A 14917-nucleotide genomic window follows, 5' to 3' on the forward strand; every position below is an offset into this window, starting at 1 on the left:
TGGGTAAATATGTAGACATTGTTATCAATGCTGAAATTATTGTATTTCATGTGTACCTTGCAGTATTTTCTGCATAATTTCACATCCATTAAAAACAATAAACAGGCTTCAAAGTCCAACATTTAATCAGATAAGGCTTGTTATGAACATGACTATTTGTATGACTTAAAATACATTATTTAATTAATTATTAATGAAATATTAATTTCTGAATTTCTGTCTTTTTCTACGTTATTTCGTGAATATTTAGCTGTATACTTTTTCAGTGCAAATCATTAATAATAATAAAAATATTACGTGAATAGGTCTATTTCCGTTGCGTCTTGCTTTTGGTACAACCCTCTCAAACACCCCCGCTCCCCGACTAATTAATGGTATCGTCCAAACATGGCGGCGTCCATTTGGAAGCGATGTGTGACTGCAGCTGTCAAAGTTAAACGTTTATCTCCATCTCTCACAGGTAAACACACCTCTCCTCAGGCCACAATAACAATATAGTTAAATATGATCGCATTTCTTTATTCACTTTCTGTTTCTTTGGCTTTTAATTGCCGTTATTCTGATGTTTTCGAGGTAAACGTCTCCAGTTCATGTCGTTAGCTAAACTGACCGTAAGCTAACCTCATAGACACCAACCTGAGGTTTCAACACGCGGGTTTCCGCTCTTGAGTTCTCCTTAAAGTAAAAACCAGCGTATACATCTGCTATAAGCAGTCATATGTCTGTGTCTGCATGACCTGGTTGACTGCTTGTCTTCGCAGCCAGGAGATGGATGCTCTCGGCTGCTTACACCGACACCAACGCGTGGGAGTCGAGGGAGAAGGATCCTCACAACCTGGGTAAGAGATCAAACTGTCTGACAATTAAGTTAATAATTAAGTTAACAATCATAACTAGTCTCCACCCATAGAGGTGTAGAAGACCCCAACTCGACTCCTTTTCCATAAGTAGTTCAACAATGTAGATAATCCTCAATGGTCAGCTCTAATACACACAGTTGTTAGAATGATTCAACAATACTAGTAATAACTGTTATTTCAAAACGAGTTACAAAGTGTTTTACAATAAAAAAAAGAAGATATTAAATAGTTTAAATGAGTTCAAATTAAGTACAGGTATATATAAGTATAAGTTGCAGTCTGTCTTCCAAATGTCGGCAAAATGAGGCATTTGTCTCCTGCAAGATGATGTTTTTATTAAAGTTTGAATAGTAAAAGATGCCACGCTGAAATTACAAGTGAGCCCACATCCGCCAATTTCCAATATTTAAACTGCTATGAAAACAGATCCTTACATTTGTAAAGTAAAATTACAATGCAGCCTTGTTCAGGAGAAAAGTGACTTCAAAGTCAGCCTCAATGACATAATGATATTCATAATGTCACAATTTCCAATAGTCAAACTGCTATAAAAACAGATCCTTACGTTTGTAAATTAAAATTACAATGCAGCCCGGTTCAGACTGACCTCTGCCATGCAAATGTACATGGCCATGAGATTTTAGCCAATTTTAGCTTGTGAATCTAATATAGTGGAGCTAAATATTGTCATATTATAGTTTGGTTTTTTCATAGTATCTGCATCTAGCTCAAACACAAGTACTGTAACAGCACCAGTATCGTACCCTGCTACAATCACCACTTACACTTGAGCTGTGTAGCTGACGTTTGTCGTGTTATATTATGTCAAAAAGAACAAAGACATACTTTTGCTGCATTAGCAGTTGAACACGACCCGTTACTGTGTGTGCAAACAATCGACACAGGGTGGCAGTGTAACGCTGCAGTCTCACGCTGCACTGATGGTAAATTGTGTGGGTATAATCATACACGGCCACACAGTAAAATACACAATGATTAGACTGTATATAGAACTTGATGAACTTGTTGTTGTTTTCCTTCCAGCTGTACTGGCCACCACTATGGACAGGACGTACAACAGGAATCTCCCAGTTAGCTCTCTGACTGTGTCACGGGTGAGCTCCAGGTCACGTCACCCTGTATTTTATTTATCTGTGGTTGGTTATCTGTGGTTTACCTGTCGCAGGTAAATCAACAACTGAGTTTGGATTTGACGGCGGTGGGGACAAAGCTTTCTGTAACGATATCTTTTCTGTTTGTTTGTCAGTTTGTTGACAACATTTCATCTCGAGAGGAAGTTGATCAAGCGGAGTACTACCTTTACAAGTAAGAGGGATCATTTTAGTCTTTCTGCATCTTTCTGCAGCTTGTTTCTTTTTTCTGCGTGGTGCCAATGCGGTGTTGAGCTTTTCTTGGAATGAATTGTCTGTTTGGCTTTTCTGTTTTGGTTCATCACATGGTTTTCTTTGTTCGGGGGCAACCCCATACCTTTCCTGTTTACTCCTTCCTCTGGAATCTGCACCCGTTCTCGTGATTATAAGATTTAGTACATTTCCTAAATCGCATCCTTGTTCACTGCACATGCATTTTAGTTCCCGGGTAAGAATTAAATAAACAACTTTCCACTTCGGGAAGCTTGTAAATCCTAAATATATTTTTTATTGATTAAATTCTACTTGATGAGGTAGCCATACTCTGGTATTATGGTTGTTAGAGCTGAGTTTGTTTTTTTTCAACTTGTTTCTTGCAAATTAATAAAGCTGTGATAGATGTGTATAAAAACCTTGTATTTTTGTTCTCATCCCACTAGGTTTCGCCACAGTCCAAACTGTTGGTACCTGAGAGACTGGACCATTCACAGTTGGGTGAGGCAGTGTCTGAAATACGGGGCCAGAGAGAAGGCCCTGCACACACTTAAAAACAAGGTACGCAACATATATATATATAAATATAATCCCTTCTCATATTTTAAATCGATAAACTGAGCACAGAAGACTCTTTGATCAGTTTAAAGGAGGCTGATCTTTATAATCGTAAAGGAAATCTGATCAGAGGCTCCTGATCGGGGGCAATTACAGATCCAATCTTAACCACGCAGATGCTTTTTCCAACTGATCCGAGCAGAAACGAATCACATCAAACATGTTTTGACATTTTCAGCCCAGTCTTTGTAGTCGTAGTATCTGGGAATCGCTGAATTATTCCAAAAGCAGATGCGCGTTCACGGTGAGGTCGGACAGAGCGTACTCGGTGGCTTTGGCCGCCCTATGGTGTTGTTTTGATTGGTGTCGCGTTACTGAGAGATAACAGGGTCTTGATCTCAGTGACGCATTCGAACCAGCAGCTGTGTTATTGTGCGATGTGCGCCGTGTTTACCAAATCATGAACGGTAAACGATCAATGTTCACGGATAAATAACGTTGTGTGTGCAGGTCCAGTACGGAATATTCCCAGATGACTTCACCTTCAACCTGCTCATAGATTCTTACATTAAGGATGGAGACTTTAAAAGTAAGCCTTTTTTTTTTTTTTTAATAAAATATTTGGGAAAAATAGACAAAATGAAAAAAAGTACAATCTATGAAAAGACTTTCGTTGACTATTTCGGGGAAGTGGGAACAGACCGTCTGTCAAATTGCCATAATCAGATTTCAAACATGGCTTTCCTTGTTTGTAACAGACGGAGGTGAAGAGGAAGCCTGATTCTTTTTTCTGCAATAACATGAGAAAGTAAATAGTTTCAGATTTTGGCAAATAGTGAAGCCGCATAGTCGGTATTACAAGGTTTACATTGGCACGTTGAAGTTCTGATTACGTCAGATAAAATCAGGAATTCACTGTTTATTTAGGGCTTAAATACTGTATAACTTCAGTATTGCACATCCACATTGTTGTTGTTTCTGTTATTTTAAAGGATGCTACCTTTTCTTATAATTAGCAAATCCCATAAAATGAAGATAAAAAAACACAAAATGGATCCTCTGTAGCTGAAGTCTGACATTCAAGAGATGTTTTTACTGTCATATGCAGAGATAAGAGACAGTTATTCTATACAATGGAAATCTTATTTTCAAGAAGTAATAATAACTTTTCTGAAAATGAAACTGTTTTATGCACATTTTCATTTTGTGCATAAAAAAAAGTTTTCTTCTGATTTCTGTGTAAAAAAGCAATTGTGCTTCATTTGAAGTGAATATTGACTATTGTTAGTTTTGGCCTTTTTATTTGTGATTTGTTAACAATAATAAAAATATAGAACAACGCCAGAATGATCCTTTTTAACTAGACAACGGGCGACCAGGGCACACTGCAGCAGCAGGGAGTTGAAAAGCATTCAATATCATGTTTAATTTATCAAAGGGAGTGCCAGAAAAAGAACTAGAAAACCACGCGGAAAACGGCGTCATGTGTTTTGTTGTAAATGTCACAGGTGCGTGCTCCGTGGTTGAAGAGGTGATGCTTCAGGAGGCCTTCGACCTTCCCTCCACGCGGATCCTGTCGCTGCACGCCCTCGCCAGTTACCGAGCGACGAGGCCGCAGCTCACCGTGAGTGACGCGGCGGCGACCGCAACTCGTCAGAAACATTGAACCTTTATCCTAAAAAGATGCTTCCTCGGTGTGTGCAGGTGCCAGAGGAGCGGGCGTTGGGGGCGTCCCTGCTCGTCTGTGGACTGCGGCAAGACGACACCGTTGGCCTCGGCGCTCAGCTGCTCGGCAATGCTCTGCTGGGTGCGTATATGAGCTTCTTCCCCCCCCCCACAGTGATGGAGCTTTAGTCCTTTCTGTTGGCCGTTTGTCTCATTGTCTCCTCCTCCCCCATCCAGGCAAGGTGGAGATGTTGGAGGGCATACATGCCGTGTTCAAAGGGATGCCTCTCTTCTGGGGTCGGGGATATCTGGACCGAGCGCTGGCCGTCATGGAGGGAGTGGCCTCTGCGTCTGGCGACGTCAAGCTGCCCAAAGACGCAGTAAGGGCGGAGAAAATCAAGCGCAAAGACTGTCTGTGTGTGTGTGTGTGTGTTGAATTATCCCAAAGAAAAAACGTTTCTGTCGATAAAAAAGGTTTTAAGATCTTGATCATCTCGGTAAACAGCTTTTCCATTCGGGGAAAAGTGAGCTGTGGTGTCGGATCAGTTCAAGGTATCAACAGATACCCTGAGTTGAAGTAATTTGTATCAGGAGGAGAAAAAAAAAAGATTGTGGGTGCGTCGTGAATTGATTCATATCACATAATAACAGCTAAAATGCCTATTTTCTCTTTTATGATGGATATGGAGGAGCAATTTCCTTACTGGATTAGATCCATTGCATTATATCTTCTATCACACACACACACACACACACACACACACACACACACACACACACACACACACACACACACACAGGGGAGACAGTTGTTACTTTCCAGGTGGGGTGTATAACACAGACAGTCTCGCTGAGATAAAACACACATGCTGTCAGATATTTTTACATATTCGCACCAACACGGTCGGGCGTGGCCCTCCTCGCTAATCCGGCCTGTGCTGTCCAGTCCAATAACCCGGCTTTGTCCGCGTCTAATGAGATTTCGACGGGCCTGGAGCGCAGACGACGTTTCTGAGAATCATTGCAACAGGAAGTAAACGCCGCGTGTCAGACGGCGGCGCAGCGATAATGCAGACGGAGCCGATAACGCCGTCGGACAGAGAGGAAATATTACATCTCAAAGGAAGGTGCCGCCGCCTCGGGTGACAGTTAATCTTACTCCTCAACCCGAGATTAAGAGTTGAGGTGTTTAGCCTCTTTCAATAAGCAACTGCATCTTGCGAAAGTATGAACTTTTATTTAAGTAACAGCTGTTTCAGGACGACACTTTACATTTGAGTTTCGCGAACATAAAAAATTGGAAAATAATATCTTCCTGTTTATTATTCTTCAGCTGGACGACATGAATGACGTGCTGCAGGAGCTCTCCTCTTCCTCGGACAGCGACTCCTCCGGGGCGGAGTCGACAGGTGAGGAGGGGGAGGAGGAGGAGGAGGAGAAGAAGAAGAAAGAAGACAGCTTCGATGAAGATAATCTGGCCGAGCAGGCTAAGCTCCCGCAGTATGTCAGCAGATTCAAGGTGTGTTGTGTGCGTCAGGTGTGCGTCTGTTTCTAGCTCCTTCGTTCACGTTATCACTGGTTGTACATGTGTCGGTCGCATGCTAAGGTTTTCTTTATTTTGTTTATTATTGATCCTCAACATTTCCTTAACGTTCGTTAACACATCAACGAGTCAACGTTCCTAGCGTACGGCGTGTAATTATCATACCTGCAAACTTGACGCTTTTTTTTTGGGTGAAATTCGTCGTTTTGGAATCAAAATGTCATCCATGTGAATCGTGTAGATCCGAAGACTTTTTGTGAAACATCTTTGATGTGACGTGTCGAGTCTTTTGTCAATTGGCGTCAAAACTTCATTTCCCTTCAACTTTTGATTTTGATATTGCGTTAGCTGACGTTTTTGGGTTGTGTATTGGCCGTTAAAATCTGTTATTTTCCTTCACGGTTCGGACTTGCTTGGGAAAATAACGTAACGTGATGAAACACACCCTAACTCAGTACAAATTGATAAAGCAGGGGATGTAAATGCAACATCGATTCCAGTAAAAAGAGCTCACACACCCTCTTCACCCCTTATGAGTTTGCAGGTATGAATGAATAAAACATTGATCTATTTTAAACGATGGTTTGCATCAGGTGTTTGAGATCTTCCTAACTTGTTCTTGAGAATTTGGTCTACAACATGTGCAACACTAAGTGTGTGGTTCACAGCAGTAGTGTTTGTATTTAATCTGCCACTCAAGCTATGAGGTCACCACGTTGCGCTTGAACGTCTCTTTTCTTCTTCTCCCTCCCCCGCCGCTTCAGGAACTGAGGAGCCAGCTGGAGTCGGGGGGCAAAGTGGACCCGGCCTCCTTCCAGGCTTCGGTGGCCGCTCTGGCCCGGCAGGACCTGGCCGCCGCGGAGCAACCCGACTTGGATCAGTACCTGATCCGGGTGCAGGCCTGGCAGGCCGAGAACAGGCAGCTGATCCAGAGAGAGAAAGAGACGAGGGAGAAGGCGGAGCAGGAGAAAGAGGAGAGAAAGGAGCGGCTCGCCGCCGCCCAGCAGGAGTAGAGACCGGCTCTGCATCGAGATCTCTGAACTGTTCGTCGCGTACGCACATTGTAGTTGTTTAATATGAGTTTTATGTGTATAAAATGTCAAAATATCTCCTCGTGTCACTTGTTACTTTTGTATATAACGATTATAATTTGCTTAAGCGATAAGTGTTGCTCCATTTTTTTATAGCATTACACGGGGAAAATATAAATATATTGTCAAAATACAATACATTTTCATCTGTGTCAGTAATTGTGTCACATTTATTGTTTTTTTCTGGCATGATGTCAGTATTTAAACGTATGCACACGTCGATTGTAGAATCTGATCGTCAGGTGGCTTCATGTAAGCAAAAATGATCTGACATCACATCCTCGCACTCCTTTTCCTCTGTGTGTGTGTGTGTGTGTTTCCTGTGAGTTTTCTCACGGGACTGAAAGGGGTATTGCGCTAAAGAATCTGCTGATAACTCATATCTAGAGAGAACCAGATGCTTTGCGTGGAAAGGAATGCATTAGTGGCCCAAAGAGGAAATCAAATCCTGCAGTATGGATCCTGATAACTGTAAGAATAAAGATAAGGTGCACATCTGTAAGAATAACATGACTCATGCTAATGCACAAAAAAAGATCTGTGCAGTCGAAAAAAAACAACAATTCAGGCTTTACCACCAAGGAATTGTTTCGACTTGAGAACGATAAGATAATAGATCTCTGGAGGAGAAAGTGTTGTTGCAGTTGTGCACATAATGCATTCATTCCACATTATGTGGCAGCTATTCAGTATTCAGGACACGGTCTTGGGAAACAGCCCGGTATGCAGTTTGGGATGAATGAGCAGCACAAAATGCTCCTTTCTGACTCCTTTATCGAGCGCAGCACTTCAGCCATTGTCAATGTTTTCTTGAACGTAAGCACCAGAAGTGTAATTTCATTTCTTTACTCGTGTTTACTTCCATCCGTCTTTCTTTACTTGACCTTAGAAGCGGCTCAGGGTCAACGTGGGTTACCCGCTTGGAGGCAGTCGTCTGTATTTATGACTGTAAAATGACTAAATGGAGATTAACACACGACTGGATTAAAGCACAAAACGCTAATAAATGTCTGAGGGAACAAATAACGGCCGTTTACGGATCTGAACTGCACTTCCACGAGCTCTGCAACATGTTTCTTGAGGCATGTGAAGCCATTGCTCCGTTCACAAAGGGTCAGCGGCAGTTCATTTAAATATATAGTTTGACCTCCTAAAACTAATATTTGGAAGTTTGGGTGTTCCAGCTTTTGATGCTGCAGCGACTTCCTGTTTACTGCTTTTTTGCCATGGATGACCCGATTTAAGTCTTCACGTCTTTACTGCAACCTAAAGAGTAATAAAAAGGGCCACCATCTTCTCAGCCTTACACCAGCTTCCCTCCACAGGCCTTTTGTTGTGTGTGTGTGTGTGTGTGTGTGTGTGTGTGTGTGTGTGGTGCTGATCTCCCACCTCTACCTTTAACCCGCAGGAAAAAATACATTTAAAAAGAAGAGTCATTGGTCATCGTTTGTCCTCAAACTCAGCTTAAAATCACTGGTTTAAAAGTAACACAGATGTTTGTTTTGGTGTCCGTCACCGCGGCTGTTTGAACAAGAGTCAAACAGGTGTGCTAACACACGATGAGGGAGTCAGGAAGTTTGACATCCACATCAGTGCTTATCTGATGCCCAGAGCCTTTTAAGGTTTTAGGACCTGCGTCTGCGTGTGTGTGTGTGTGTGTGTGTGTGTGTGTGTGTGTGTGTGTGTGAGTGTGTGAGGAGTGGTTTGTTGGCAATGTGGGTCATGACATCACTTGACATGTGTAAATATTACAAAATGTGGAGGAGGAGGAGATGCATTAGACAGGATCAGTGTCGAGGGTCTGGATCATGAACACCTGCTACGGTAGATTAAAAAAACCCAAAAGATTTATTCCAGGAAACCGTATTTGTAGAATAAAGGTACTTCGGCCGGTAAGATCATTTACAATAAAGCCAGCACGTCCTCTAATCTGTTTAATACACTATCCAATCTGAACAATACTTTCTACTAAATGCCTGATTTTGCACATTTTCATCCTCGTCGTAAATACAAACAATCTTGCGTTTCCTCTCACTCAAGTCAACATGATTCATTTCTTATTTTTGATGACGTATGTGTGATTATATCTGAGGTCCGGACCGCTCCATCTGTCCGGTTACAGGACTCGACGCCGCCGCTCGAGCTGCTCTCGGCTTCCAGAGAAACCTGTGCGTTAATATTTCATTAATCATCAAACTCAGCGGCTTCATGTTTAACGTTTTAAGGAGATAAGTGAAAACAAATCACGGTTCGTTTATCTGTCAGTTTGCTTTGAGGGCGTTCACAGCTTTTATGTGTCCTGACACCGCTGTATTGCTCTCATATTAAACACTCACACATTCGGCTGCTGAGCAGCGGTAATTAGAAATTTGATTTATTTGCCGTCTGACACGTTTGTTATTTTGTCCGTCATCAGCTGCTGTATTAATATATAATAAAACAATTACATGGAATAACATTTGCCACAAAATGCAGACTTAAAACATGTTCTTTGCATGTTATTTCTAGATTAACGAGAGACTTTCTGTCACTTTGTAGTTTGCATTTTTGAGCAAAACTGTCACTGATCTTTTTACTTGTCAGTTAATTTAATCTCTGTTTCATATTCAGTACATATCAAGACTTTAAGAGCCATATTTTATAATTGTTTGTGTTCACGACATGAATAAAATTATGATTTATAGTATCTGCTGTATAATATATAAACCAAAACTGCTATAAGCTCAAAAAGAAGAAGAGCAGGGTTAAAGACAAACAATGACCTCAATAGAGCGTTACGAATGCCAAGAGCAAGTAACTCTTATTACTTGTGAGCAGCGCTGCTGTAATCCTGTAACTTCCCCACTGAGGGACTAATAGGATAATCTTATCTTATCATAATCTTGAATCTTCGGCCGCTCGATGCCACCACAGGTGAAAGAGAGCTGACCCTTTGCTGAGGGGCGATGATGCCAATAAACACAGGTGAGAGGGTTTCGGGACGATGTAATTGTCAACGAGACACGACGCGGACGCTGCTGTGATTCAAAATGCTTTTCATAAAAGTCAATTCTGTTGCAAAATCCCCCCCCCCCACGCCTCACGCCCCCTCACACACACAAAAAAAGAGAAAAGTATTCCTAATTTGCATGGGCTGAACCGTTGTGGGGGTTGCTGATTAGAAATTGCCAGCAGGGGTTTCGTTGATGAAAGCCGGAGCAAGCAGTTAAAAGATAAGACGAGGCTGATTGCTCCGGGAGAACAATGCATCACCTCAAAGAGAAATGAGATTTTAGCTGCATGTGTTGACGTTCGGCAGCCAACAGGATTCATGATGAATCAGTTTCACCCGTTCTGCACATGTTCTTCTCCTGTGATCACCACACGAATCAGGATGCAAGAAAAATGTTGTCCATGATGTTTTTTTTTCATTCGGGGGTCTTACATCCTTAAAAAAAAACAACATTTCAAGACTCTAACAAATGGTCAAGTATTATAGAAGTAAAATCAGGCATGATTTTGCAATACAATTAAAAGAAATTCAATGGAATTATAATATTAGGAGTGAAAATAAAAAGATTAAGAGATGAAATACAACATTTCAGATCGGTAGATTTAGTTTCTTTTGGACACAGGCGATTCTACCTGTTTGCCCGCGTCCAGTAATCCGTCCTAATCCAACTGTCGGCGAGTAATCTGGCAGAAAAAGCAGATGAACAAGTTAACAATCACAATTAACAGCGAATGCGACAACGCGGGTATTTAAGCCCGCAGATAAAAGGCGTCTGTCAACATTTGCTCGGTCACAGATCTGACCAAAAGTCACAGTTCAGACCTTCGCCACCCGCTCTGGGAACTGAATGTTCCTCCGAATAACCAATTACCCGTGGCCGAACAGATTAAAAAAGATGCCGAGAGACAGCACATAATATATATACATATATAAACTCACCTTCTTACTGACGTGTTGTAAATGGAGGCTTGTCGGCGTCTCTGCATTTCAATGAGTTTGGTTTCCTTCAGTGAGTCTAAAAACTCACTCACATATTCAGTAGAAAGAATATAAATGAGCTGAATTAATGAGATGGACGAGTTCTGCTCACGTCTCGTGGTTTGGCTCTTTGGAAGTAAACTTAATATATTCATCATCATCATCATCATCTGCTCTATAATGGGCAGCTCGGGTCAACCGGTCCCGTAAAGATTAGCGGCTAAACGTCCATAATTTGTCTTTGAGCTTCTGCCCTCTGTTAATGATTGCCACAATAATGTCTGCATCTAAACAGTGTGGATGGATTGACACGTTTGAGGCCCATGATGTGGCTCATGATCTGAGTCATAACCCTCTTGAGGGATACACTTTCCTGCTGGAAGGTCAAAGTGAAGTCTATTGTTCAATGCAAAGTGCATAACGGTGTCACTTTGACTTGAATGAGCTGTGCAGTCCCGAAGCCTCGAAGGGGAAACTTGTCCCTCTGGGTTTTGATGACTTTTGATAACAGTACAAACAGAAGTGTCGACGTTAGAGGGATGTTTCATGCGCGGGTCGCTCGAGGTCATATTTAGTTGCACGCGCTGAATCGACATCTTCAAGGAGTCAGAGATGGAAGACGATGACGTTTCGACGGCTTCGACTCAGCCGCCGAAAGCAATTAATGACACTTTAATGCGACGCTTTGCTGCGAATGACTTCAGACGGCGGACAAAGCGCTTTCTTCTGTCTCCACGTTGGCCTCACGTGCTGAACTCTGTGCCCGTTCAAACTGTTTACATCTGATTCTCTTTGTTTTGCCGAGTGAGATGGCGTACGGATGTTATCTACTAATCGACCAGAATAAACACGTCCAAACTCTCTAAACTTTCCGTTTACAAAAAGGGCCGCCGGCAGAGGGTCGAGGACAGCAACACGTCCACATGGGCTTCTTCTCAAAGACGATGGGAACCATGGACTCGGGTCAGGAGGGGCGACTCGTTGGTGAAGTAACTGTCAAAGGCTTCATTGGCCTGAAATATCAATGTGGAAGTGCTGTTATTTTACACCTTTTACACTTTTCTGTATGTTTGAACCCATATCAATTACTGGCAAACTATTCACAATTGAAATATCAGTTTACACATTAGTGAATGAGCGTGTTTGCAACCTTTCAGCTGCTTCGTTTCTTTCACTACAACATGAAAAACAGACCGATTTCTTTTTTTAAATTTTGGAAACAACTAGACTTTACAACCATTTTGACATTTTGGCAACGTTAGCTAAATATTGATTCCTCACTGTGTGTAAATACGTCGCTGGAGCCAGCAGCTTAGCATAAACGCTGGACCAGCAACTTCCTGTCCCAAAGTGCCTGCCAGCTCTCTGCTTTTTCATTTTTTTAAAGAAACAAGATGTGACATGTTTGTTCGTGAGCTTGAGAGGTGCTGGCATGAGATTGAGTTAATTTAGAAAAGAGACAGACTCGCCGTTTCCCCATTTCTAGTCTTTATGGAAGTTAGCCAACTGTTGCACAGACTTCTACAATCTCCTTATCTGACTCTTTGCAACTGGATCTCCCAACAACTTGTTGCACAACTCATTAAAGCCGACATGGTTGAGAAAGAGCTCCAAGATTTGGACACATTGTGATAACCCCAAAGTGAGACTGTTGAAACGAGAACGTTTAAATCGTGCACGCAAGTTATTTGACAAACACGTAAATTGTGCCCGTGCAGAGTCAGTTTTGTCGGTTATTAAATGTGTGGGTGTGTGCAGTAAAAACCTGGAACGGAGACGGGTTGCCTTGATCCCTCGAGCTTCCCAACGTGTCCGTACATGTCCGCGCGGATCATGTTCGGCTCTACAGGTAGCTACTGTTTTCCTAAAAACAAAAAGGTCTGCAGCCAACCGTAATCCCAGGCGATAAATCATGGGCTCAACCCAGATGTTTAACCGAAACTTCAAATTGTCCAGAGGAACACTTAAGTGTTGTGGTGAATCCACTGCGCCGCGAAACCTGGAGCTGCATTTCTCGTGTTCCCTCCCTGGGTTTAATTGTCACTCTGGCTGCAAGAAACCAAATCAAATCCACAACCGCTATCACGAGAGAAACTTGGCACGGCTTTGAGCGTGAAAAGAAAATAATAAAACACTTTCCAAGAATGTAGTAGAGCTCCACAATGTAGTAATTGTTTGGAGCAGGAATTAAAGCGATGGAAGAAAAAAAAAATTGTTTCTTCTTTGCTTTCTTGAAAACTACAAAGTCGACCAGAAAAAACAAATGCCCCGAAACAGACTGTGCGATTGTCTATCGACAAAACAAAAGGCTGCAGCTGTATTTACAGGACAAATTGATTCTTTCAGCTGTGCTGGGGGTCATTATGATTTGAGCAGGCTGCAGGTTATCTGACTTCAACCAACAAATCCAGGAAAAGCACATTCATGTGAAGCCTAATCTTTCAAATCTACTTACAGAACATTCTGCGAGGAAAACCAAACACACAAACGCACAGAAAAAGACTCCAGAGGAGGCTGAAATCATATTTTATTGGTACGCACATGAGTCGTAAACACATTGCATAACGACTGTTTTCTCAGAAGGGTTGACGTTAAGGCCAATCTCGATATATTCTGCCTACACTCTGGCACGCTTATGAAAATATTGTTGTATTCAAGGCTATACTACGCCCGTAATCACAGAGGGCTTCCTCCTGTTCCCATGTTTAAATAGATGCCAGAAAGTGGCAACAAAGAAAACAAAAAAAAGTGTGTTTTTTTCAGCGGGAAAACGTCACGCAGCGGCGGTTCAGGGTCTCGGCTCCTCGGAGTTCAGCGGGAAAGCCGTCACCGTCTCGCTACGCGGAGGAAACGGTCTGAAGTGGTTGGAAAACCTACTACCTTGATTTTAAAAAATAACACAAAAAAAAGTTTTACCAATGATGCAACCGGCAGTCGGCTCAGGATGATGTGCGTCACACACAGACGACAGACACACAAGTGGCCCTCGCCCACCGCTGACATCACCGGCACGGCCAAACCCCGCCCGCCTGAGTTTGGGGATGTTGGCGGTTTTGTTCGTCGAAGCAAAAATCCTGAGCGGGAACCGTCGTTCTCTGCGTAAGAATTGTGGAAATCACAAGGGAAGTAAACAACAACAAAACCAAGAATCAACGTTGTCATCGAGCTAACGAGCTAATGTGCGCGCACGTTTGCTGCGTGCTAACTACAATTGAATATTTTGCTAATGTGTTCGATGATGTGGTCCCTTAAATCATTTTAATGTGCACCGCTAAATCAAAGATGGCGTCGGATTTCACAGCATTGTGCCACTACGTGTGGTTGGAGGCTATATAGCAGCTCATGCTAATGCTAACGTTGGAACGTTGACTATTTCAGTACAGTAATGCAGCTTTTAGGTGTCAAACCCGGACTTAAAGGCAGGGTTGGTAATCTGGAAAAACTAGCAGGAGTATGTTAGAGTTAAAAGATTATCCGACTGGAATGAAAACGGCCCATTGTTGGCAACTTTTTTCTCATGAAAGTAGTGAGCGGCGTCAGGTTCAAAGGTCGCTAAGCCTCCTGAGAAAGTCGCCATGTCGGCAACACTGCAGGTCTCTTAACCACCAGCGCGCACGCAACGCGGTCTACAGACGCAGACACCAGATTTTATTTTGTATTTATTAGCATTCGATTCAACAATGACATAACAAAATATTATCTTTTAAAGAAGATTAACAACCCTGGGTTTCATGTCGATGAGTCTCACAAGAGACAACACAAAGTCTCCACAGCTCTGTGAGGGATGCAGAATAAGAGCTCCTTGCTGTTTTTCCACTCCTTTAAACAAATATTACACGTTGGTCAAACATTTCGAGGATTTACTC

General features: G+C 42.3%; 1 protein-coding gene across 1 annotated transcript; it reads left to right on the forward strand.

Annotated features, from left to right (window-relative positions):
• Positions 1 to 378: 378 nt before the first annotated feature.
• On the forward strand, positions 379 to 7098 carry mrps27 (mitochondrial ribosomal protein S27). Its single transcript, XM_068566285.1, has 11 exons — positions 379 to 460; positions 762 to 839; positions 1905 to 1975; positions 2128 to 2186; positions 2671 to 2785; positions 3293 to 3371; positions 4291 to 4406; positions 4487 to 4589; positions 4685 to 4827; positions 5781 to 5966; positions 6755 to 7098. Exons 1-11 carry the CDS (start codon positions 388 to 390, stop codon positions 7001 to 7003), a joined length of 1272 nt encoding a protein of 423 aa, XP_068422386.1. The 5' UTR covers positions 379 to 387; the 3' UTR covers positions 7004 to 7098.
• The last annotated feature ends 7819 nt before the right edge of the window (positions 7099 to 14917 follow it).

Source organism: Clinocottus analis, unplaced genomic scaffold (assembly GCF_023055335.1).
Source record: "Clinocottus analis isolate CAN_PGR_092001 unplaced genomic scaffold, fCliAna1.0.p SCAF_7, whole genome shotgun sequence".
Classification (NCBI taxonomy): Eukaryota; Metazoa; Chordata; class Actinopteri; order Perciformes; family Cottidae; genus Clinocottus; species Clinocottus analis.

Bases quoted from the DNA above. Each gene is read 5' to 3' on its own strand.
- mrps27 (XM_068566285.1), top strand. From the start codon at position 388: ATGGCGGCGTCCATTTGGAAGCGATGTGTGACTGCAGCTGTCAAAGTT. The intron at 2,187-2,670 runs GTAAGAGGGATC...TCATCCCACTAG, and splicing joins GCGGAGTACTACCTTTACAA to GTTTCGCCACAGTCCAAACT. The intron at 4,590-4,684 runs GTGCGTATATGA...TCCCCCATCCAG, and splicing joins GCTCGGCAATGCTCTGCTGG to GCAAGGTGGAGATGTTGGAG.